Below are 26,280 nucleotides of genomic sequence, written 5' to 3'. Positions count from 1 at the left end.
TAAACTTCACGTTGTTATAACGTCACCCAGCGGGGCTGATGTAACCTAACGAGACCAGGGAGGAAAAACAGAACGTCGGCCCTTGCCATAACGGAATTGACAATCCTCGAATAAAGGAAGCCTTCATCTTTGGTAGAAGGGAAGATATGACCGGTGCCTTTCCAGAATAGTCAAGTCCGGTAAAAACGCAAAATCTGACCTGGGTGTAACAGAATCGTCCGTTCTGGTGAAACAGAGGGCCCAGTTGCCATCGAACAAAAACCCTCAACCTCGTTGATCGGAGTCATCGTCCACTCTGTTTCTGATGGGAAAAAATCCAACCCTTTGGCGTAACCACAAATCGGAATCGCCATGACGGAAATGGCGACGTAACGGAAATGCGAATTCTTTGCGCGGCACGAGGCGCGGCGGCGCGCGCGTCGCAACGGAGGACAATGTCCATCTGTAGGGAAAACATGTAAACTGCGACCTCGTCGTCATCGTCGGTCAACACGAAAACGTGCCACGGAAACCCGCCAATCGCGGAGGTTTAGTCCCGCGCTGAGAGACGGCGCGGTGACGGCACGACCACCGGCGTCGCTCCCGTGCGGGAACCGGTGACCTCGGTTCGACAGTAGCGATGTCATCGCGAATATTAATAATGTGAATTTACAATAAACATCGGTATATACGCACGGAAGTGACCTCGTGATAACGGTGGGGGGCGGAAAGTGAAAACTCGGTAATGTAATGGAAGCGATGACCTCGCCGTAACGGAATATACACACGCGCGCATCGGTACGTACGAACCCAGGCCGAGTTAATACGTCGAACCTGGTATAAACGAAAAGAGTTACAAAAATAAACCTCATTATTAGGTAAAAAATACATGAACCCGCAGTCAAAACGGAAAATACACACCCAGATAAATTACACTAAGCGCGCAGTTTAACCGACTGGTTAAACCTCGGCTTAGTGGATAACTTAAACCTTGGCCTAGTGGACAACTTAAACCTCAGCCTCGCGGACGACTTAAACCTCAGCCTAGCGGACAACTTAAACCTCGGCCTAGCGGACAACTTAAACCTCGGCCTAGCGGACAACTTCAACCTCGGCCTAGCGGACAACTTCAACCTCAGCCTAGCAGGCAACGCAAACCTTGGCCTAGCAGACTGGTTAAACCTCAGCCTAGCGGACAACTTAAACCTCAGCCTAGCGGACAAGTTAAACCTCAGCCTAGTGGACAAGTTAAACCTCAGTCTAGCGGACAACTTAAACCTCGGCCTAGCGGACAAGTTAAACCTCAATCTAGCGGACAACCTTGGCCTAGCAGACTGGTTAAACCTTGGCCTAGCAGACAAGTTAAACCTTGGCTTAGTGGACAACTTAAACCTCAGCCTAGCGGACAACTTAAACCTTGGCCTAGCAGACTGGTTAAACCTTGGCCTAGTGGACAAGTTAAACCTCGGCTAGCGGACAAGTTAAACCTTCTAGATTTGAAGCTTTCGTGACTGCAATGATTCATATTCTCAGGTTTTTTCGGTAAAGTCACGTAGGTAAAAACATTAAAATTAATGAAAGTAAAATAAAACAAAACAAAAATAAAATTCACGACGTTTCGGAGGCAACACAAGTCTCCGTCATCAGGTGGGACCGTCACAGCCGAATTAGCTGCATCAAGTGAAGCAATGATTCAAGATGTAATCCCTTATAAGCAAGTTGAAGGGAGGTGGAGAGGGGGGGGGGGAGAGCTTATCAGGCTGTGGTAGCCAATGAATGGAAACGTATCGGGAGGGAGGAGGAGCGGTGATCAAAGACTGCACGCAGTGCTCAACACAATGAATGGAGACGTGTCGGGACGGAGGGCGAGCGGCGATCAAAGACTGCACGCAGTGCTCAACACAATGAATGGAGACGCGCCGGGACGGAGGGCGAGCGGTGATCAAAGACATCATGTAGTGCTCAACACAATGAATGGAAACGTGGCGAGCGGTGATCAAAGAACAATGAAGAGATTACTGTTAAACACTGTGGATGTTAACACTCGGTGAAGTAAATTAAAATAGTGCCTGTCAGATAAGATGGTCCAAAAATCACTGAAAGATGTTATTAACCACGCAAAAAAGACTTAATTACACTTTTTGGACCATCTTATCTGACAGGCACTATTTTAATTTACTTCACCGAGTGTTAACATCCACAGTGTTTAACAGTAATCTCTTCATTGTTCTTTGATCACCGCTCGCCACGTTTCCATTCATTGTGTTGAGCACTACATGATGTCTTTGATCACCGCTCGCCCTCCGTCCCGGCGCGTCTCCATTCATTGTGTTGAGCACTGCGTGCAGTCTTTGATCGCCGCTCGCCCTCCGTCCCGACACGTCTCCATTCATTGTGTTGAGCACTGCGTGCAGTCTTTGATCACCGCTCCTCCTCCCTCCCGATACGTTTCCATTCATTGGCTACCACAGCCTGATAAGCTCTCCCCCCCCCCCCTCTCCACCTCCCTTCAACTTGCTTATAAGGGATTACATCTTGAATCATTGCTTCACTTGATGCAGCTAATTCGGCTGTGACGGTCCCACCTGATGACGGAGACTTGTGTTGCCTCCGAAACGTCGTGAATTTTATTTTTGTTTTGTTTTATTTTACTTTCATTAATTTTAATGTTTTTACCTACGTGACTTTACCGAAAAAACCTGAGAATAAGTTAAACCTTGGTGTAACAGAAATGTTAAACTCACTGCAACTGCGGTCAAACGGAGCTCTACCACTCGGGTAGAGACAGAGAGAGAAAGAAACTCAGGGAGACAGAGAGAAACAGGGAGACAGAAAGACACAGAGAGACAATGGGAGACGGAGAGATACACAGACATAGGGGGACAGAGATTGGGACAAGGACACTATCCAGTTCCCGTGTCTTCGCCGCGTGTCTCCACGTGTCTCTCCGCGTGTCTCGACGTCTCCGTGAATTTTCTCAGAAGTGAAATTGGCCGTCGCGTGCCAACATCACATGACCTCATCAAGCCACCAGCCACGGGGTCTGACCCTGGGAGGTCATGGGGTCAAGGGGGAGAACATTTTAAATTAACGATGTCCAATCATCAGCATCACGATCATCATCAAAAAACACCAACAGCATCAGCATAATCATCAGCATCAAAGGCTGCAAACAAATCATGTTTGTATGTTGAATTTATTTTTCACCATATGTAGCCAACCGTGCTAATCGCCACCAACACTCATCATAACCCATCACCACCATCACCCATCACCACCATCGCCCATCATCACCACCACCAGCCATCATCACCACCATCATCACCACCATCACCACCTATCATAACTCATCACCACCATCATCCATCATAACCCAACCGTGCTAATCGCCACCATCACTCATCATAACCCATCACCAACATCATCCACCACCACGACCCATTCTCCGTGAATTAACGCGCTGCCCGGTACCTTTTGCCAGCATCCTGGAACCGGCAATCCGTCTTCTCCCTGGTCACGTGCATCACGCGAGTGAGGGGGTGGAGGAGGGGGAGAGGCAGAGTCAGAATCCCTCCAACGGAGTCGCTGCCGTGCTCAAAAAATTTGGCCGAATTCGAGAAAGTGGCACTGCCAATCAATCCATTGGGATTGGGCGTAGCAGCAGCAGCATCTGCAGCTGCAACTGTATCCCCCTACTATGACAACGATACTCCTCCGCTTCGATCGAGAAAAAACTTTGGAGCGGTTCTGACATTTAGTGTCTATCTTCTTGGTTCTTTCGGTAAAGTCACGTAGAAGGGAAAAAATAAAAATAAAACATAATAAAATACAATTCTCACGACGTTTCGGCCACAACGCAAGCAGCCGTCCTCAGGTGAAGAACAGGTCTGTCGGAAAGACAGCGTCTGAATGAATGTCGGAAAGACAGGGTCTGAATGAACGCTGTCTTTCCGACAACCCTGTTCTTCACCTGAGGACGGCTGCTTGCGTTGTGGCCGAAACGTCGTGAGAATTATATTTTATTATGTGAAAACTTGTATTATTTAATTATTTCCCTTCTACGTGACTTTACCGAAAGAACCAAGAAGATAAATCCCTGCAGTCACGAAATCTTTAAATCGAAATTTAGTGTCTAATCAACAGAGTTGGGCTTTGCTTGAACCGATGCCAGTAAGCTCCCCAGATGTGTATGAGCAGTGAGGGTCGAAACCGGTCCAGAGATGTTGCTCGTGTTGAGCCAATGGCTTTAAGCGAGCCCAACTCTGCCGATGAGACGTTGAAACCCCGCTCGGTGGGATTGCACATCGCGGCAATATTGGCAGACGGGGCCTACGGATGTCGGATCCAACTCCCTCCCCGTGGGCGTGTGGAGGAGCAGCCGTGCCCCTGGCACGCCAGGAGAAGGCGGTGCCAGCAAAGCGTTCGGGATAATCTCCATCCGTCCGTTCCGTCTGATGGGATAGAGCGTTGCTCCCTCGCACGCACACGCGCGTAGATCTTTTTGGCTCCCGGTATCCTCCCACGCCGGTGGTAAACGACGCTCGTTATGAATTGACTGAAAGCTTCATGATACGTGGAGGATCGCGTAGCTTGGGCGATCCCTGGTAGCGTCGTTGGCGTCTCTGCGATAATGAGAGATGATTCATCGGGCGATTTTGCCCGATGATGCTTTATGTAATCACGAGCGAAACGTCGAATTCAAATTGCAAATGTTGTGGATTTACTCCGCAACACATTGGTGGGCTGAAGAAGTAACTAACTGGCACGTTCTGTTTACGTGACAAACCTTACTCGTTGGCTGTGTCGGGTGGTGGCGGGTTAACGACACATTTATTATTATTATTATTTACACGCTTTTAATTAACCCACTCCTCTGTCTGTTGTATCCTCAAATCTTGTAACTAAATGTTTTCCCACTTCCCAATGTGGTATCGACTGCAAACTTGGTATACTTATGTCATACTGATGACAATACTATATTCTATCATTAAAAATAAAAAAAAACATTATTTTTTATATGTTATGTTTCGGCTTGGCTCTAATTGTCCACGCTCAATTGGCCACGTTGTGGAAAGCTTCGGGGCCACTTCCTGGAGTCGTGGAATTCTTCTATTACTAGTACGGTACATTTCATTAAAGCGTGTTTTTAAAAAAGTGTTTTTAAATATTACTTATTTTTCACTCAAGCGATGTAAACCGAATTTTTATTTTTATCTTTCGTGAATGATATCGGTCGCCAAAGCCTACGTGGGGTCAAACCGCGAGAGGTGATTTTACGCAAACGCCTTCAAGGGCCTCGCGGTCGCTGTCATCGGCCGCATTGCTGTCGGAACCAACGCACGAGACCTCGCTGGGTGAGAGTGAGAGAGGCCGTGGGTGAGAGTGGGTGAGTGTAGGTGAGTGTGGGTGAGTGTGGGTGGGTGTGAGAGGGTGAGTGTGGTCGTCATCCCTCGTGGGAGCGACGATCCACTCGCCCCCCCCCCCCCCCCCCCCCCAGGGATATTCAGACTCGCTCGCCGGAGCCAGGAAACGTTACACAGCCAGTACTAGTCAGTGGGGGGGGAGGCTGTCGGTGGGGGGGGTGGGGGGGCTCTGTCGGTGGGGGGGCTGTCGGTGGTGGGGGGGGGGGCTGTCGGTGGGGGGGGGGCTGTCGGTGGGGGGTTTACAATGATCGGAAGGGGGGGGCGTTAACTGATTGAGATTTAGGGTCAGAGGTCAACGTAACGATATCTAGGGGTGAGAGGTCAGTGGTCTGTGGCATCACGCGGCATGCACGAAGCACGAGGGGAGGGGCGAAGGTGAGGAGGGGAGTCAATGCAGTTGGGAGTGAGGGTGGGGGTAGGTGAGGGAAGGGGGTGAGCGGGTGGGTGAGTGGGGGGCGAGGGGAGGGGTGAGTGGGGGGCGAGGGGAGGGGTGAGTGGGGGGCGTACCAATGGGCAGGGGGCGTCAATGCCGTCGAGACCCGGCAAGCCAGGGTCCCCCTGTCCCCCCTTAGTGCCGCGGGGTCCCTGGGGTCCGTTAGGGGGTCACACAGCCAGAGGGTTAATAGGGAGGAGGAGCGGGGGGGGGGGGTCAGGGCTTAAATAATCAACACGGGGGTCCAAGGGGGATCCTCTGGAAGGGGTCACCTAGAGGAGAGGGGTGAAAGGGGGTAGGGGAGGGGATAGGAAGGGGGGTACCTGCAGGAGGGGTCGGAGGGGATTAGAAGGAGGTGACCTGAAGCAGAGGGGTTAACAAAGGGGATACCCGGGTAGGAAGGGGGGGTACCTGCAGGAGAGGGGTAGGAGGTGAGGGATTATAAAGTGGGTACCTGCAGGGGTAGGAAGGGGGGTACCTGCAGGAGGAGGGAGGGGGGACGAGGAGGAGGAAGGGGTTAGAAGGGGTTGCCTGGGTTAGAGAGGGGATACACTCGGATGGTGTTGACCCCACCGGGACCCCTGAGCTCAGGGGGGTCCCAGCTGCACTCGGGGTCCATACCAGGGCGCAGGGCGCGTCCAGCCCGGGGAGGCCCTGATCCCCTTTATCCCCTCGGGGTCCCCTCCTTCCTCGGAGCCCCTCCTCACCCTGGGCCAAGCAGCAAGGGGGTCAACAAGCGGGTCAGCAAGGGGGTCAACAAGGTAGTCAGCAAGGGGGTCAACAAGGGGGTCAGTAAGGGGTCAACAAGGGGTCAACAAAGGGGTCAACAAAGTGGTCAGTAAGGGGGTCAGCAAGGGGTCAACAAGGTGGTCAGCAAGGGGTCAACAAGGGGGTCAACAAGGGAGTCAGTAAGAGGGTCAGCAAGGGGTCAACAATGGGGTCAACAATGGGGTCAACAAGGGGTCAGCAAAGGGGTCAAAAAGGGGGGTCAGCAAGGGGTCCAACAAAAGGGGTCAACAAGGGGGTCAGCAAGGGGTCAACAAGGGGGTCAGCAAGGGGTCAACAAAGGGTCAACAAGGGGGTCAACAAGGGTCATCAAGGGGTCAGTAAGGGGTCAACAAGGGGGTCAACAAGGGGATCAACAAGGGGGTCAACAAGGGGGTCAACAAGGGTCACAAGGGGGTCAACAAGGGGTCAACAATGGGTCAGCAAGGGGTCAACAAGGGGTCAGCAAGGGGTCAACAAGGGGTCAACAAGGGGTCAACAAGGGGTCCAGCAAGGGGTCAACAAGGTGGTCAGCAAGGGGTCAACAAGGGGGTCAACAAGGGGACTCAGTAAGAGGGTCAGCAAGGAGTCAACAATGGGGTCAACAATGGGGTCAACAGGGGTCAGCAAGGGTCAAAAAAGGGGGTCAGCAAGGGGTCAACAAAGGGGTCAACAAGGGGGTCAGCAAGGGGTCAACAAGGGGGTCAGCAAGGGGTCAACAAAGGGTCAACAAGGGGGTCAACAAGGGTCATCAAGGGGTCAGTAAGGGGTCAACAAGGGGGTCAACAAGGGGGTCAACAAGGGGATCAACAAGGGGTCAACAAGGGGGTCAACAAGGGGTCAACAAGGGGGTCAACAAGGGGTCAACAATGGGTCAGCAAGGGGTCAACAAGGGGTCAGCAAGGGGTCAACAAGGGGTCAGCAAAGGGTCAATAAGGGGGTCTGCAAGGGGTCAACAAGGGTCAACAAGGGGGTCAACAAGGGGGTCAACAAGGCGGTCCATAAGGGGTCAGCAAGGGGGTCAGGGAGGGAACAAGGAGACGACGTGAGTGTGGAGCTAAGTGATGTTTTAACGTGGTTTGAAATCCGCGGCAGCTCCTTAGAAATCCGTGGCACCTCCTAAAAAAATCCACGTCAGCTCCTGAAAATCCGCGGCAGCAATTCACAGGAAGTCCGCAACTGACAAAAAAAATCCGCGGCAGCTCCTTAGCAAAGGCACGGCAGTTCCCAGACAACCGCGGCAGCATCTTCCAGAAATCCGCGGCAGCATCTTCCAGAAATCCGCGGCAGCCACCGTGAGAGCTCTCAGTGGGTGAGGGATGATGCGGCCCTGTCACCTGACCTTGACCCTGACCTTAATCACGACCCCACCGCCACCTAAGGTGCAGACCAGGGCCGTATCGCTGGCAGACTGATGCATAGGGACAGCTGCCACTGGGCGTGCCCCTAGGCTAAACTGATTTGATACGTTCTGCATGGATGGCGGTGTAGGTATATTAAGTGATGATGATGATGATGTGGAGGTGATCATGATGGTGATGATGGTAATGCAGGGCGATTGTTTTACATCATCGTTAATAATTACATTAAAAGGAATCAACATCAACATCATAAATTATGTCATCAGCTGTAATATTAACCAACAAGACAATCAGCAGCATTAACATCACCAACATCATCAGATTTCATATTAACCATCAACAAGACCATCATCAGCAGCAGCATTAACATCACCAATATCATCATCAACGATAATATTAACCATCAACAACCACCACCACCATCAGCAGCAGCTGTATTCCTAGAAACACCATCAACATCATCAGCATGAACATCAACATCACCAGAGACACAGGGAAACACAGGGAGACACAGGGACATGGAGACACCTTGACACGGAGACACAGGGAGACACGGAGAGACAGGGAGACACGTTGACATGGAGACACATGACGACATGGGTACACAGATACACAGGAACAGGGACACGGTGACACAGAGGCACGAACTCACCCGCTCGCCTTTGTCTCCCTTGGGACCCTCAAAGCCCTGTTGAGACACAGAGACGGACAGGGAGACAGACAGGGACACACAGGGACAGGGATATCAGGACGTGGTGCTGGCCACACCACCCACTCGTGTGTCGGCACTTTCCCCAGCAGCGTATGTGGCCTATACGGGGGCCTTTGTCTGTAGATGTGTGAGGGCGATGACGTCACTCACTGGGTGTCCTCGTAGGCCTTCGACCCCATCGACCCCTCGTTCTCCCTGTGGACGTCATCGTCATCATCACCATCAGCATTATCATCATCATCACCATCATCATCAGCAGCATCATCATCATCACCATCAGCAGCATCATCATCAGCAGCAGCAGCATCATCACCATCAGCAGCATCATCATCGCCATCACCATCACCACCATCATCATCACTACCACCATCATCATCGCCATCACCAGCATAATCATCACCATCAGCAGCATCATTATCACCATCACCACCATCATCATCACCACCATCATCATCACCACCACCGTCATCACCACCATCATCACCATCAGCATCATCACCACCATCAGCATCTCTCACATAATCACCATCAGCACCACCACTATGATCCCATCACCACCGTCACCACGTCTCCCCATCGTCTCACCTGGTCTCCTTTTGGGCCTGGTGGCCCAGAAGGTCCCATGGGGCCTATATCTCCCTGTGATGCACCACACACGCACATTAACGAGAGAGAGAGAGAGAGGTCAGTCAACTCCATGTCACTCCTCCATCGCTACGACTACCACGGGCACTCGTCCCGTGAACTTCACACGCTGATTCCTCCACCCGTGATAATTGATTTTTTACCCTTTTATCTGGCTACAAAACTGACCCCTTTTTTACAAGGAGTCATGTTTGCATAGACCACATTACCTGCAGTCATAATGCAAACAAAAAACACAACTTGATAAGGATATATACGCTGCCAAGCTTGGTGGTGTTCATTCAGACGCTGTCTTTCCGACAGACCTGTTCTTCACCTGAGGACGGCTGCTTGCGTTGTGGCCGAATCGTCGTGAGAATAGTATTTTATTATGTTTTATTTGTATTATTTTATTATTTTCCTTCTACGTGACTTTACCGAAAGAACCAAGAAGATGAATCCCTTCAGTCACGAAAGCTTTAAATCGAAATATAACTCTGACAATGTATGCACTATCCTTGAAGTTGATTGGTCCAACTTCAAGGACAGTGCATACATTATCAGAGTTATGTGTTTTGTTTGCATTATGACTGCAGGTATTGTGGTCTATGCAAACATGACTCCTTGTAAAAAAAAGGTGTCAGTTTTGTTGCCAGATAAAAGGGCAAAAAAACTATTATCATATTTTTTACTGGCAAATGAGGTTCCAATGGCGTAAATCCTCCATCCGCGTTGAGGCATTGTAGGCCTGCATTCGTGACAACTACCTCCTAAATATGTACATCTATAAAATTCGACTTTTTTAATATGTATTATTATGATTTGAAGCTCTCGTGACTCCAGGAATCCATACTCTTTGGTTATTTCGGTAAAGTCACGGACGCTCGTGTTGCGCCCGAAACGTCGTGATTTATTTTATATTTCATACCCACGTGGCTTTACCGAAAGAAACAAAGAGGATGGATTATTAGATTTACTCGACGCGTCATGGCTGACGTTCGTCACCCGAGCGTTCTAATTGGCTGGAGAGCCACGTGTGCGTGACGTCAGCGGGGGCAAGGAGGGGTATGGGTACGAAGGGTGTTAGTGGCAGTGTTAGTGATAGTGTTAGTGGCAGTGTTAGTGGCAGTGTTAGTGGCAGTGTTAGTGGCAGTGATAGTGTTAGTAGCAGTGTTAGTGGCAGTGTTAGTGGCAGTGATAGTGGCAGTGGCAGTGTTAGTGGCAGTGTTAGTGGCAGTGTTAGTGATAGTGTTAGTAGCAGTGTTAGTGGCAGTGATAGTGTTAGTCATAGTGTTAGTAGCAGTGTTAAAACTCACCGGGTGGCCATCCACACCAGCAGAGCCCTGGTGCATGCACACACCATGCACACACACACGCACACATACACATATACGCACACACACACGCACACACACACACACACGTCCATGCATTCACAGACACGTCCATGCACCTTCACATGCATGTGCATGCACCTTCACATGCATGTGCACGCACCTTCACATGCATGTGCATGCACCTTCACATGCATGTGCATGGACCTTAACATGCATGTGCAGGGACCTTCACATGCATGTGCACGCACCTTCACATGCATGTGCATGCACCTTCACATGCATGTGCATGGACCTTCACATGCATGTGCATGCACCATCACATGCATGTGCATGCACCATCACATGCATGTGCATGCACCTTCACATGCATGTGCACGCACCTTCACATGCATGTGCATGCACCTTCACATGCATGTGCATGGACCTTCACATGCATGTGCACGCACCCACGCGATGCACTTACAGGTAAGTTTGGAGAATGGGTCAAGTATGGGTCGGTGTTAATCAAGCCACGTGTACACGTGTGTGTGTGCACGTGTGTGTGTACACGTGTGTGTGTACACGTGTGTGTGTGTGTACACGTGTGTGTGTGTACACGTGTGTGTACACGTGTGTGTGCACTTGTGTGTGCACTTGGGTGTGTGTACACGTGCGCCTCAAGGTGCACATGGCCTGGCACAAGCGTCGTGGTGACGTCACCACCACTTAGTGGCGAATGGCGGTTGTTGTTGTTGTGTACGCGGAGAGCGGTGGAGCGGTAGTGTATTGGTTAGCGTGCTGCACTACGGTTCCCGATCACGTGACGATTATCTGAACCCGGTACTGGGCTCCCCTAGGTCGACTCAGCTTTGAATGAGTACCTGGTGCGGTGTCCGTATAGAAGACATCGGCACTGGGGAGACAAAGGCGGCCGGGCTTGGTGTTGGCTACCCACCCCATTAATGTGCCATCATCGGTACGACTCACAAACAGCACTTGCCCGAACAATCTTTTGGAAGCTATATGGGGGAACTTTGTGCGTGTGCTTTTGACAAATTAGTCAAGGCCATTAGTCAAAGTGGGCTTTGCCTGGTAGTATGGGGTTGGCTTAGTTGTATATTTGTTTGTGTTTAGATGATTTGTTTACCTTTCTTGGACTCTGCACTCCTACCGTGTGATTGTACTGCTTGCTGTTGCTGCTGTAACGATCTCACCCGCCCCAACCGGACATCCGTAAAAAAGAGCTTAGTAGCTCATCGGATTCCTCCAGCAGCGTCACTATTGTGACGTGTGTGCGTCACGTGGTCTCTCACCGGAAGCCCCAGGGGGCCCCGCTCCCCCTTGGCCCCCACCTCTCCGTCGCGTCCCTTCTCCCCGTCCAATCCGTGCTCGCCCTGCGCACCACGTGATTCCGCATCATTAGCATGCATCAATCATGAGCATCCCACTGAATTGGCACGTGTCATTCAATAATCGGCATCGTCATCGGCCATGGGGTCGTCCATAAATGACGTCACGTCATTTTGGACGATTTTGGCCCCGCCCCATTCGTCACACGGCGTCACAAAAAGTCAGACCTCCCCCGTCCTCGGATATGACGTCACAAAGCTCTGCCCCCCCCCCCCCCCCAAAAAAAAAGATAAAACATGCTTCAAATCGCTTTAAACTATTGTCATTGTAGTGCGTATTTAATGTGGCGCTGCACTCTGATGTCGTAAGAGAAAACATTGATATAATTTGTGGCCGGGTCGCTTCTGAAGAGGAAGCTTAATAGCCGAGTGGGCTTCACCTGGTAGGATTACAACAACATGTGTTTGGTTTTATTTGTATATTTCAAGTGATTTATTTACCTTTCCGATTACTCTGCACTCCGATCGTGTTTGTGTTGCTTGTTAATGTCACGTTCTTACCCGCCCCTTCCTGGGCAGCGGTGAAAACGAGCTTCGTTGCTAATCAAACTCCTCCAGCACAAATAAATAAATATTCTACTTCTTGTGCCCAATTTGTCGTCGTTTACCCTCCACCACCCGACGAGCTCCTCATTGCCAATGTAGCACTCACACCCAGACCGAGACAGCTCCTCCTCCCCCTGCTGCTCCACCTCCCCCTCCTCCCCCTGGTCCCCCTCTCCTCCCCCTCCTCCTGCAGCCCCTCCCCCTCCTGCTGCTGTGTATTTGGAGTTTGAGTGTCTCTCTCCTCTCTCATCATCACCACGGTGGCTATGAGATGTTAACTACCTCGCCTGGTGTACAGGAGGTCGTCGGTTCGATCCCGACCCTAACGCCTGCTGCTGTGTATTTGGAGTTTGAAAACACAACTCTGATAATGATATGCACTGTCCTTGAAGTTGATTGGTCCACACCCGATACAGCTTTTCTTAGAGCCCAGTCTCACCCTGGTGTTGGACCAGATGACGCCAAGAGGCGCACAACTACAACAATTATCATGTCTCTTGTTGTTATTTCGATTTCCGACCTCCCCCCCCTGGTTGCCATGGTGACGAGTGAGGAATTCTCAGTTCACGATTGCGTTCTGACTGGGGGTGGTAATGATGGGGGTGGTGATGATGGGGGTGGTGGTGATGGGGGGGGGTGGTGGTGATGGGGGTGGTGGTGATGGGGGTGGTGATGATGGGGGTGGTGATGATGGGGGTGGTGATGATGGGGGTGGTGATGATGGGGGTGGTGGTGATGGGGGTGGTGGTGATGGGGGTGGTGGTGATGGGGGTGGTGATGATGGTGGTGATGATGGGGGTGGTGATGATGGGTGTGGTGGTGATGGGGGTGGTGGTGATGGGGGTGGTGATGATGGGGGTGGTGATGATGGGGGTGGTGATGATGGGGGTGGTGGTGATGGGGGTGGTGGTGATTGGGGTGGTGATGATGGGGGTGGTGATGATGGGGGTGGTGATGATGGGGGTGTTGGTGATGGGGGTGGCGGCGATGGGGGTGGTGGCGACGATGGGGGTGGTGGCGACGATGGGGGTGGTGGCGACGATGGGGGTGGTGGCGACGATGGGGGTGGCGGCGATGGTGGAGGGGGGTGGTGGTGGGGGGAGGCGTTATCGAGCAGTGGATTGAACATGACTGGGTGGTTGAGTCGGTATCCCACTCACCTTAGGTCCAGGAAGACCCTGGGTGGGGGGTGGGGGGTGGGGGGGGGGTCGAGGGGAGGGGGGGAATATTACATCAAAATCTCAGATTTGCTGCTCAGCTGAAACTCATCTCCCTGTGTACAGCCCTCCCTGCAGAGCCAGTGGTGGGAATTCCACGTTACTATGGCGGGGATTGAGTCTCTCCAGCGGACAACCATTCCACAAATTGGTACCTATTTTATCTACCGCAGTGAGAGGAATGTTGAGTTAACCAGGGCCTCCCCTAGGTCGACTCAGCTTCACATGAGTACCTGGTGCGGTGTGTAGTAAACATCGCCACCGGGGAGACAAAGGCGGGCGGGCGGGCGTGGTGCTAGCCACCCACCAGAGGTGTGGACTCGAGTCATGTGACTTGGACTCGAGTCAGACTCGAGTCATGAATTTGATGACTTGCGACTCGACTTGGACTTGCATAACAATGACTTTGTCCCACCTATGAGATGTGGACTCGAGTCATGTGACTTGGACTCGAGTCAGACTCGAGTCATGAATTTGATGACTTGCGACTCGACTTGGACTTGCATAACAATGACTTTGTCCCACCTCTGCCACCCACCCCCCCCCTCGTGTGCCGTGCCGGCCTTCAATGGCACTAAGCGCTAACAGCACTTGACAACAAAAGTCTGTTAAGGCTATACGGGGGATATTTGTCTGTACGTGTACGCGTGTGTAAGTGTGTGCGTATGTACACGTGTGTGTCTGTATGTACGCATAAACGTGTGTGTGTGTGTACACACGTGTACACACACACACAAGTTGGCACAGTAGGGGGCACAGGTGGTGCATCAGCCAGTCATCTCGGTCATCTCAGTCAGTCGACCCGTGGCACCTGCTGGGTCTGCCCCGTGACCTCCTGGCAGCGGGCGTTCGACACTTCACGTGGTCTCAAGGTGCACATGGCCTGGCACAAGCGTCGTGGTGACGTCACCGCCACTTAGCGGCGAATGGCGGTTGTTGTTGTACGTGTGTGTAAGTGTGTGTGTGTAAGTGTGTGTACGCGTATGTGTGTGTTCCACCAAACTCACTGATATCCCAGAGTCTCCCTTATCTCCTTTGGGACCGGCTGGCCCCTGTTTTGGGGTTGCGGGGGGGGGGGGAGAAAGGGGAAGGGGGGAGGGGTGAATTAATCACGTGATCCGAGCCAGAACACGCCTACCGCAGTTTGATGAGTTGTCATGTATGTATTTAATAGATAAATTCTTCAACCGTGTCATCGTATTCGTGTTTGACAACAACGAGTTGCCGACTCAGGCGTGAAGGACTCACCAGGGCTCCCTCCGGGCCAGCGTCTCCCTGGAACGAAACATCATTCATTCATTTAATCAGTGAGTCCTACACTCACTCAATTAGACATTAACGTAAACAGTAATTCAATGACACACTCACTCAATAAGACATTAATTTAAACAGTATTTCAATGACACACTCACTGAATTAGACATTCATTTAAACACGTTCCTTCGGAGTGGGCAGGTAGGAACTTGGTTGGACAGCGCATTCGTGCAGGACAGACAGACAAATAATCCCTGGTGGGCAGTGTGGAACCTGTTGTTCCTACCTGTATGTATACAAGATAACTTGACTTTAGGTAGCCAGGCAGACAGCCCCCTGAACTATCGCCCCCCCCCTCTCCCTTAGGCCCCTCCCCCCTTAGGCCCCTCCCCTGACCCCCTTTCCCTTAGGCCCCTCCCCTGACCACCCCCCCCCCCCCCCATATCCTCAGGCCCCTCCCCTGACCCCCCTTCCCTTAGGCCCCTCCCCTAACCCCCCTTCTGTTAGGCCCCTCCCCTGAGCACCCCCCCCCCCCATATCCTTAAGCCCCTCCCCTGACCCCCCCTCCCTCAGGCCCCTCCGCTGACCCCCCCCTCAGGCCCCTCCCCTGACCCCCCCCCCCCCTCAGGCCCCTCTCCTGACTCCCCCCTTCCTTAGGCCCCTCCCCTGACCCTCCTCCCTTAAGCACCTCCCCTCTCCGTACCCGGCAGTAGGTCTCCACCAATCAAAGAGCTGTTTGTAAGGTCTCCACCAATCAAAGAGCTGTGTGTATTATATATTATGTACGACAGACAGTCAGACAGACAGACAGCTAAATAATCCCTGGTGGGCAGTGTGGAACATTGTTCCTCCCTGTAACAGTAATTCAATGACATCCTCAATTAACCATTCATCTAAACCAGGGGTCCTCAAACTACGGCCCGCGGGCCACATGCGGCCCGCTGAGGACATTTATCCGGCCCATGGTCACTAATTGGGCTGCGCTTGTGAGCACTAATTGGGCTGCGCTGGTGAGCACTAATTGGGCTGCGCTGGTGACTACTCATTGGGCTGCGGTGGTGGGCACTGATTGGGCTGCGGAGGCGAGCACTGATTTGGCTGCGCTGGTGAGCACTGATTGAGCTGCGGCGGTGGGCACTCATTGTGCCCACCGCACTGCGATCTGTGAACAAAACTGCAGGTGTAATTATATTTTTAATGGCACCCGCACCAGTGTGAGCCTGGGGTAAAAGCGGAGTTCCCCCAATCAGACTGCATTGATGGGCAGTGCAGTCTGTATGTCTCTGTGTGGGCAAAGTTATTGCTGGTATATTGTTTTTGTAGCGCTGTATATATATATTGGTATTTTACTAATAGCAATTTTGACTCCCTAGGAAACAATGATGTCAAGAAAGAGAAAAATTGACTCGGAGTGTAGGATATTCAAAGAACAGTGGACTTATGATTACTTTTTCATGCAGTACAAGGAAAGAGCTGTGTGTCTGATATGCCAGAATATAGTGTCTGTGTTCAAAGAATACAATTTACGTCGACACTATGAAACTCATCATAAAGATAAATATTATTGTTTGATCGGAGAAGTGAGAAAAGATAAAATATTAAAACTGAAAAATACATTAACTCAGCAAAATACTTTTGTGAAGCAGAATCAGCTAAATATTTCATCACTGCGAGCAAGTGTTCAAGTTGCCAAGCTAATAGCGTGCACTGGCAGACCATTCGTTGAGGGAGAATTTGTTAAAGAATGCCTTCTTTCTGTTGCCAAAGAGATGTGTCCAGAGAAGGCCGATTTATTTAGTACAGTGAGTCTTTCAGGACCTACAATTACACGGAGGATTGAAGAAATTGGAGACAATTTGCATCAGCATTTGCAAAACTCCACAAAAAAACTTTCATATTTTTCCTTGGCACTTGACGAAAGCAATGATGTTCGTGATTCTGCACAACTTTTAATTTGTATTCGTGGGACGAATGACTATTTCGAAGTCACAGAAGAGCTTGCTGCACTGCAAAGCATCAAAGGAACAACTACAGGAGAGGATATCTATGAAAAGGTTTGCCAAACTGTGAATGGTTTGGAGCTGAACTTGGCTAAACTAGCCAGTGTGACAACTGATGGTGCTCCTAGCATGGTGGGGTCTAAGAAAGGAGTAATTCATATTCTCAGGTTTTTTTCGGTAAAGTCACGTAGGTAAAAACATTAAAATTAATGAAAGTAAAATAAAACAAAACAAAATAAAATTCACGACGTTTCGGAGGCAACACAAGTCTCCGTCATCAGGTGGGACCGTCACAGCCGAATTAGCTGCATCAAGTGAAGCAATGATTCAAGATGTAATCCCTTATAAGCAAGTTGAAGGGAGGTGGAGAGGGGGGGGGGAGAGCTTATCAGGCTGTGGTAGCCAATGAATGGAAACGTATCGGGAGGGAGGAGGAGCGGTGATCAAAGACTGCACGCAGTGCTCAACACAATGAATGGAGACGTGTCGGGACGGAGGGCGAGCGGCGATCAAAGACTGCACGCAGTGCTCAACACAATGAATGGAGACGCGCCGGGACGGAGGGCGAGCGGTGATCAAAGACATCACGTAGTGCTCAACACAATGAATGGAAACGTGGCGAGCGGTGATCAAAGAACAATGAAGAGATTACTGTTAAACACTGTGGATGTTAACACTCGGTGAAGTAAATTAAAATAGTGCCTGTCAGATAAGATGGTCCAAAAAGTGTAGTTAAGTCTTTTTTGCGTGGTTAATAACATCTTTCCAGTGATTACTGAGTTTGTACCCATCATCACGGTTGAAATTATGTCTGTGTTTGTATATTTGTATGGCTTCGTGTACAAACCTTTGATGGTAGCCCGGAGGTTTGCAGAGAACCTTGGTCTCGGAAAAGACAATTTCATGAGAGCCCGCCGAGTTGTAGCAATGATCGGCAACGGCCGAAGAATCAGTTCTGCCGTGTTTCAGATCTGACTTGTGCTCGCGGACACGATCAGCAACATGACGTTTTGTTTCTCCAATGTAGCAATCACCACAAATGCAACTCAATTTGTAGACTCCAGGATACTGTAAGTCAGGAACGACATCCTTCACAGATGGAATCAGATCACGGATTTTATGCACTGTACTGAATCGGACTTGGATCTTATGTTTGTTTAGAATTTTGGAGATCTTTTTGGTCACGCCTGCTATGTATGGTAACGTGATAGTTTTGGTCAGAGTTTCATGTGGTTGTTTCTGTGTGGTGGGAGAGACAGCTTGGCGGATAGTGCGGTCAGAGTATCCGTTCATCCTGAGGGCCCGATGTACATGTCTTAATTCATCAGTCAGGTGGTGTTGGTCAGAAATGCCATGGGCTCTGTGGTATAGCGTTTTGATGAGAGAATTCTTTTGAGATGGGTGGTGGTGGGAATCCGGTTTCAAGTAGGAATTTGTGTGGGTGGCTTTCCTGTAGACAGAATGTCCCAAGGATCCGTCAAGCCTCCTCTTAAACAGAATATCCAAGAATGGTAGTTTACCGTCTTTCTCCACTTCCATGGTGAATCTGATAGATGGGTGTCTAGAATTGATGTGGTCCAAGAAGTGGTTCAATGCTGGGAGGCCATGTGGCCAGATGACGAAAGTGTCATCCACATATCTCTTCCACAGGGAAGGACGCAGGGTGGATGTCTGGATGGCGTCTGATTCAAACTTTTCCATGAACATGTTGGCTATAACTCCCCCTTGTCACCAGTTATAGCCAACATGTTCATGGAAAAGTTTGAATCAGACGCCATCCAGACATCCACCCTGCGTCCTTCCCTGTGGAAGAGATATGTGGATGACACTTTCGTCATCTGGCCACATGGCCTCCCAGCATTGAACCACTTCTTGGACCACATCAATTCTAGACACCCATCTATCAGATTCACCATGGAAGTGGAGAAAGACGGTAAACTACCATTCTTGGATATTCTGTTTAAGAGGAGGCTTGACGGATCCTTGGGACATTCTGTCTACAGGAAAGCCACCCACACAAATTCCTACTTGAAACCGGATTCCCACCACCACCCATCTCAAAAGAATTCTCTCATCAAAACGCTATACCACAGAGCCCATGGCATTTCTGACCAACACCACCTGACTGATGAATTAAGACATGTACATCGGGCCCTCAGGATGAACGGATACTCTGACCGCACTATCCGCCAAGCTGTCTCTCCCACCACACAGAAACAACCACATGAAACTCTGACCAAAACTATCACGTTACCATACATAGCAGGCGTGACCAAAAAGATCTCCAAAATTCTAAACAAACATAAGATCCAAGTCCGATTCAGTACAGTGCATAAAATCCGTGATCTGATTCCATCTGTGAAGGATGTCGTTCCTGACTTACAGTATCCTGGAGTCTACAAATTGAGTTGCATTTGTGGTGATTGCTACATTGGAGAAACAAAACGTCATGTTGCTGATCGTGTCCGCGAGCACAAGTCAGATCTGAAACACGGCAGAACTGATTCTTCGGCCGTTGCCGATCATTGCTACAACTCGGCGGGCTCTCATGAAATTGTCTTTTCCGAGACCAAGGTTCTCTGCAAACCTCCGGGCTACCATCAAAGGTTTGTACACGAAGCCATACAAATATACAAACACAGACATAATTTCAACCGTGATGATGGGTACAAACTCAGTAATCACTGGAAAGATGTTATTAACCACGCAAAAAAGACTTAATTACACTTTTTGGACCATCTTATCTGACAGGCACTATTTTAATTTACTTCACCGAGTGTTAACATCCACAGTGTTTAACAGTAATCTCTTCATTGTTCTTTGATCACCGCTCGCCACGTTTCCATTCATTGTGTTGAGCACTACGTGATGTCTTTGATCACCGCTCGCCCTCCGTCCCGGCGCGTCTCCATTCATTGTGTTGAGCACTGCGTGCAGTCTTTGATCGCCGCTCGCCCTCCGTCCCGACACGTCTCCATTCATTGTGTTGAGCACTGCGTGCAGTCTTTGATCACCGCTCCTCCTCCCTCCCGATACGTTTCCATTCATTGGCTACCACAGCCTGATAAGCTCTCCCCCCCCCCTCTCCACCTCCCTTCAACTTGCTTATAAGGGATTACATCTTGAATCATTGCTTCACTTGATGCAGCTAATTCGGCTGTGACGGTCCCACCTGATGACGGAGACTTGTGTTGCCTCCGAAACGTCGTGAATTTTATTTTGTTTTGTTTTATTTTACTTTCATTAATTTTAATGTTTTTACCTACGTGACTTTACCGAAAAAACCTGAGAATATGAATCATTGCAGTCACGAAAGCTTCAAATCTAAAGGAGTAATTGCTCGCATTAACCAAGAGATGGACAAACATAACCATTCTCATCCAATAGCCATACACTGCCTCATCCACCAACAAGCGCTGTGTAGTAAATCACTGAAGTGGGACTCTGTTATGAAAATTGTGGTATCTTGTGTTAACTTCATTAGAGCTCATGCACTAAACCACAGACAATTTCAGGAATTTCTGTCTGAGCTAAATGTTGACTATGAAGATGTTCTGTACCACACAGAAGTCCGTTGGCTGAGTCGAGGGAGAGTTTTGAAACGTTTCTATGACTTACTTCCACAGATTACAGCTTTTCTGCTTTCAAAAAACAAAGAAGTACCAGAGCTCAATGATGCAGAATGGAAATGGCACCTTGCCTTTCTGACAGATGTAACAGAGCTACTCAACAGTTTCAATGTGCAACTTCAAGGAAAGGGGAAGCTCATCTGTGATATGCAATCACATGTCAAAGCATTTGAAGTAAAATTAGGCCTCCTCATCAAACAAGTGAAGGAGGAAAACTTCTGCCATCTCCCCACAACTCAAAATCTGTTAGCTGAAAAACAATTGGTTGCATTCCCAAACAAAACATGTGTGGATTCACTGGAAAAATTGCAAAAGGAGTTCCAATTTAGATTTAAAGAGCTTCATCTCCATGAACAGGACATACAGCTTTTCCGTAACCCATTTTCTATTGACATTGAAAATGTGGATACAATTTACCAAATGGAACTGGCTGAACTGCAGAATTGTGATTCTCTGAAAGACGCATTCAAGTCAAGCAGCCTTCATAATTTCTATGCATCTCTCCCCTCTGAGACATATCCTCATCTCAAGAACCATGCACTCAAAATGGCAACCATCTTTGGCAGCACAAGTCTGTGAACAGACTTTTTCCAGAATGAAACATTTGAAATCTCCAACCAGATCTAGACTAACGGATGCACACTTGCATCACTTGTTACGACTAGCAGTGACAAATATGGAACCGGACATTGACCATCTCATTAGCCAAAAGCAGGCCCATAGTTCCCATTGAAATACTGGCAAGTTTGTTGATTTAACTTTACTTGTTCTTCATTTTAAATATTGTATTTTTCCCGTTTTGTTTCTTCACTTCAAAATAAGATATATGCAGTGTGCATAGGAATTTGTTCATAGTTTTTTAACTATAGTCCGGCCCTCCAACGGTCTGAGGGACAGTGAATTGGCCCCCTGTTTAAAAAGTTTGAGGACCCCTGATCTAAACAATAATGCAATTACATACTCACTCAATTAGACATTAATTTTAAAGGTAATTAAATTACACAGTCAATTCGCCATGCATTGAAATAGTCATTAAATTACACACTCACTCATTTACCCAATAAATTAAAAGGTAATTAAATTACTCTTCACTCAATAACTCATTAATTTAAAAGGAAATTATTGTTTTCATTCACTCTACTGCTCATTTATTTACTCATTAGATTTCTTAAATTACTATAATACTCGAGAATTCAATGAATTAACAGTTCAAATATTCATTAATTCACTAATTTAGCCTACTGCTTAATGACTCAGGCAAGCCATCAGCCAATCATTAACGTGATTACGCAACATTTGGTCCATCGCGAACAAATGGATAGCTCAATTAATTAATTCACAATCCATTCAGTAATTCAGTTACTCAATCGCTCAGCCGATCATTCACAACAATTGCTCATTCACCCAATTCCTCCACTCATTCACTCAACCCAACGACGAACTAATTGACCCACTAATTCTTTAATTTATTCACCGACTCAATTGCTCATTCGCCCGCTAATTCAACCAATCAGAACTCATCATTCCCACGGCCGACCTTCTCTCCCAGGGGGCCTTGGAGTCCCGGGAGGCCTGGGGGGCCCTAGGGGAAGAAGGGGGGGGGGGGGTGAATCACGTGTACACGTGTGTGTGTGTGTGTGTATGTGTGTATGTGTTTGTATGTACACGATAGTGTAGTGGTTAGCGCGCTGCGCTACGAACCCGGCGATCGGGCTTCAATTCCCGCTCACGGCCAACACCAGTGACGATGATCTGAACCGGTCCTGGGCCTCCCCTAGGTCGACTCAGCCTCAAACGAGTACCTGGTGCGGTGTGTAAACATCGCGACTAGGGAGACAAAGGCGGCCGGGCGTGGTGCTGGCCACCCACCCCCTCGTGTGCCGTGTCGGCCTTTACAGGTGCTCGCTAACAGCACTTGCCCCAACAGTCTGTTTAGGCTATACGGGGGATTTTTGTCTTTTTATCTGTTGTGTGGGTACACGTGTGTGTGTGTGCATGTGTGTGCACGTGTGCGTGTGTGTGCACGTGTGTGTGTGTGTGTACGCGTGTGTGTGTGTACACGCGTGTCGGCAGCTGTCGGGGAACGGTTAGCGCCCTGTGCCTGGGCCTCCTCTAGGTCGACTCAACCTTAATTGAGGACCGTGTGCGGTGTATAGACCATCAGACAAAGGCGACCGGGCGTCGTGCTGACACCACACCCCCCCCCCCCCCCCCCCTCGTGTGCCGTGCCAGCTTTCACCCGTGCTGCTCGCTAACAGCACTTGCCCCTACGGTCTGTTAAAGGCTATCGGGGGGATCTGTGTCTGTGTCTTTGTGGACCGACCTGCACCACGCGCACCCCTCCCTCTCCCTCCAGCACGTGGACAGCGCCCGGCTCGCCCTTGGGCCCCACCAAACCCTGGGCACAGACAACACGCACTTCACCAGCCGGATGATGATGACGATGGTAGAGTAGCAGTGATGATGAGTGGGGTGATGGCACATTGATGGTGATGATGGTGTTGGTGATGATGATTATGATTGTGGTGATGGTCAAAGCGGTGATGATAATGTCGGTGGTGATGGTGATGATGGTGGTGATGGTGGTAGTGATGGTGGTGATGGTGGTGGTGATGGTGGTAGTGATGGTGATGGTGGTGATGGTGGTGATGGTGGTGATGGCGGTGATTGTGGTGATGGTAGTGATGGTAGTGATGGTGGTGATGGTGGTGATTGTGGTGATGGTAGTGATGGTGGTGATGGTGGTGATTGTGGTGATGGTAGTGATGGTGGTGATGGTGGTGATGGTGGTGATTGTAGTGATGGTAGTGATGGTGGTGGTGATGGTGGTGATGGCGGTGGTACCTACTCACCCTGGGCCCGACAACTCCCAGTGGTCCAGGTGCTCCAGCATCGCCCTGCACACAACACAGAGAGCACACATGTGGTGGTGGTAGTGGTGATGGTGGTGGTGGTGGTAGTGGTGATGGTGGTGGTGATGGTGGTGGTGGTAAATGATGGTGGTGGTGGTGACGATGATGATGATGGTAGTGACGATGATGATGATGGTGATGATGATGATGGTGGTGATGGCGATGATGGTGATGATGGTGATGATGGTGATGATGGTGATGATGATAGTAGTGGTTGTGATCATGGTGATGGTGATGATGATGGTAGTGGTTGTGATGATGGTGATGATGGTGGTGATGGTGGTGATGATGGTGATGATGGTGATGATGGTGGTGGTGGTGATGGTGATGATGGTGATGATGGTGATGATGATGATGGTGATGATAATGGTGATGGTGGTGATGGTGATGATTATGGTGGTGATAGTGATGATTATGGTGATGATGGTGATGGTGATGGTATTGGTGATGATGGTAGTGGTTGTGATCGTGATGATGATGGTGATGATGGTGATGATGATGATGGTGATGATGATGATGGTGGTGATGGTGATGGTAGTGGTTGTGATGGTGGTGATGATGATGGTGGTGATGATGGTGATGATGATGGTAGTGGTTGTGATGATTATGGTGATGGTGATGATGATGGTGATAGTGATGATGATTATGATTGTGGTGATGGTCATAGCGGTGATGATAATGTCGGTGGTGATGCTGATGATGGTGGTGATGGTGGTGATGATGGTGGTGGTGGTGATGGTGGTGGTGGTGGTGATGGTGGTGGTGGTGATGATGATGATGATGGTGGTGATGATGATGATGATGGTGGTGGTGATGATGATGATGGTGGTGGTGGTGATGATGATGATGGTGGTGGTGATGATGGTGGTGGTGGTGATGATGATGATGATGGTGGTGATGATGGTGGTGGTGGTGGTGGTGATGATGATGATGGTGATGGTGGTGATGATGATGGTGGTGGTGGTGGTGGTGGTGATGATGATGATGATGGTGGTGGTGGTGGTGATGATGGTGGTGGTGGTGGTGATGATGGTGATGGTGGTGATGATGATGATGGTGGTGATGATGATGATGGTGGTGATGATGATGATGGTGGTGATGATGATGATGGTGGTGGTGGTGGTGATGATGATGATGGTGGTGGTGGAGATGATGATGGTGATGGTGGTGATGATGATGATGATTATGATGGTGGTGATGATGATGATTATGATGGTGGTGATGATGATGATGGTGGTGGTGGTGGTGATGATGGTAGTGGTTGTGATGATTATGGTGATGGTGATGATGATGATGGTGGTGATGGTGATCGTAGTGGTTGTGATGGTGGTGATGATGATGGTGGTGATGATGGTGATGATGATGGTAGTGGTTGTGATGATTATGGTGATGGTGGTGATGATGATGATGGTGATGATGATGGTGATGATGATGGTTATGATGGTGATGATGATGGTGATGATGATGGTGGGCTTCACCTTATCCCCAGGTGGACCAGACTGACCCAACTCTCCTTTCTCTCCCATGTCGCCCTGCACACGCACCAAAGACAAAGATCCCCCGTGTTGCCCACACAGTCTGTTGGGGCAAGTGCTGTTAGCGAGCAGCAACTATGAATGCCGTGACAGCACACGAGGGGGTGGGTGGCCAACACCACGCCCGACCGCTTTTGTCTCCCCAGTGGCGATGTTTTACACACTGCACCAGGTACTCATTTGAGGCTGAGTCTACCTAGGGAAGGCCCAGGACCGGTTAAGAAAATCGTCACCGGTGTTGGGCGTGAACCAAACCCGGGTCGCCAGGTTCGTAGCGCAGCGCGCTAACCGCGACACCACCGCTCCCCATACAACAACAACCGCCATTCGCCACTAAGTGGCGGTGACGTCACCACGACGCTTGTGCCAGGCCATGTGCACCTTGAGGCCACATGACGTGTCGAACGCCCGCAGGCAGGAGGTCACAGGGCAGACCCAGGTGCCACGGGTCGACTGACTGATTTGACCGAGATGACTGGCTGATGCACCACCTGTGCCCCCTACTGTGCCAACTTGCTGTGTTTTATTCACCCGGCGCTCCGCTCGTTGTTGTGAGCGTCGCTCCTCCGCCCTCCGTTGTTGTTGGAGGGCGACTGCCTCTAACTACCCAGTAGCGTCCTTCACGAGCCTCCTCCACAGAGGCCGATCTTGACACCTCTGGTACCAGTCATCGGAAAGTCCACTCAGCTCCACATCCTTCTGTACCACATCACTCCATCTCTTCTCTAGCCCGTGCCGCGTCCATTTAGCCCCCTCGATCTGGCCGAACATTCGGTGGCTGGGGATGCGGGCTACATGGCCCAGCCAACGCAGCCTTGCCTGCCAGAGGAGCTCACCGATGGGACTTTGCCCAGATCTTTCGAGGATTTGTGAGCTCCACACACAATCCAGCCTGGTTAAACCCAGGATGGATCGTAGGCAGGCCAGCCTAAATGTTTCTAACCGGCGAAGATGCTCCATTAGGGGGGTCCACGTTTCGCAAGCGTAGAGAAGGGAGGGAATGACTGTGATCGAGAAGACCCCTTACACACACACACGTACACGTACACACACACGTACACACACACAGACACTCATCAGGCACCTTGAGTCCAGGGGGGCCCACGGGACCGGTGGGGCCCTGGACACCAGGGAGACCCAGCTCGCCAATGGGGCCCTGTGAAAA

General features: G+C 50.0%; 1 protein-coding gene across 1 annotated transcript; it reads right to left on the bottom strand.

The window, feature by feature from the left end:
- LOC144728124 (uncharacterized) lies at window positions 1-26,280 on the bottom strand. Its single transcript, XM_078607427.1, has 17 exons — window positions 26,200-26,280; window positions 25,059-25,112; window positions 23,521-23,565; window positions 22,992-23,066; window positions 22,206-22,250; window positions 15,034-15,060; window positions 14,793-14,837; window positions 13,729-13,746; window positions 11,927-12,007; window positions 10,614-10,640; window positions 9,259-9,312; window positions 8,824-8,868; window positions 8,614-8,649; window positions 5,910-5,987; window positions 3,451-3,489; window positions 2,696-3,028; window positions 1-1,466 (listed from the first exon to the last, which is right to left on the bottom strand). The coding sequence occupies exons 2-16, from the start codon at window positions 25,104-25,106 to the stop codon at window positions 3,002-3,004; spliced, it is 690 nt and encodes a 229-aa protein (XP_078463553.1). The 5' UTR covers window positions 25,107-25,112; window positions 26,200-26,280; the 3' UTR covers window positions 1-1,466; window positions 2,696-3,001.

The sequence above is a fragment of the Lampetra planeri genome, chromosome 27 (genome assembly GCF_965212315.1).
Source record: "Lampetra planeri chromosome 27, kcLamPlan1.2.h2, whole genome shotgun sequence".
Lineage (NCBI taxonomy): Eukaryota > Metazoa > Chordata > Hyperoartia > Petromyzontiformes > Petromyzontidae > Lampetra > Lampetra planeri.
This window is presented reverse-complemented; position numbering and strand designations above follow the sequence as displayed.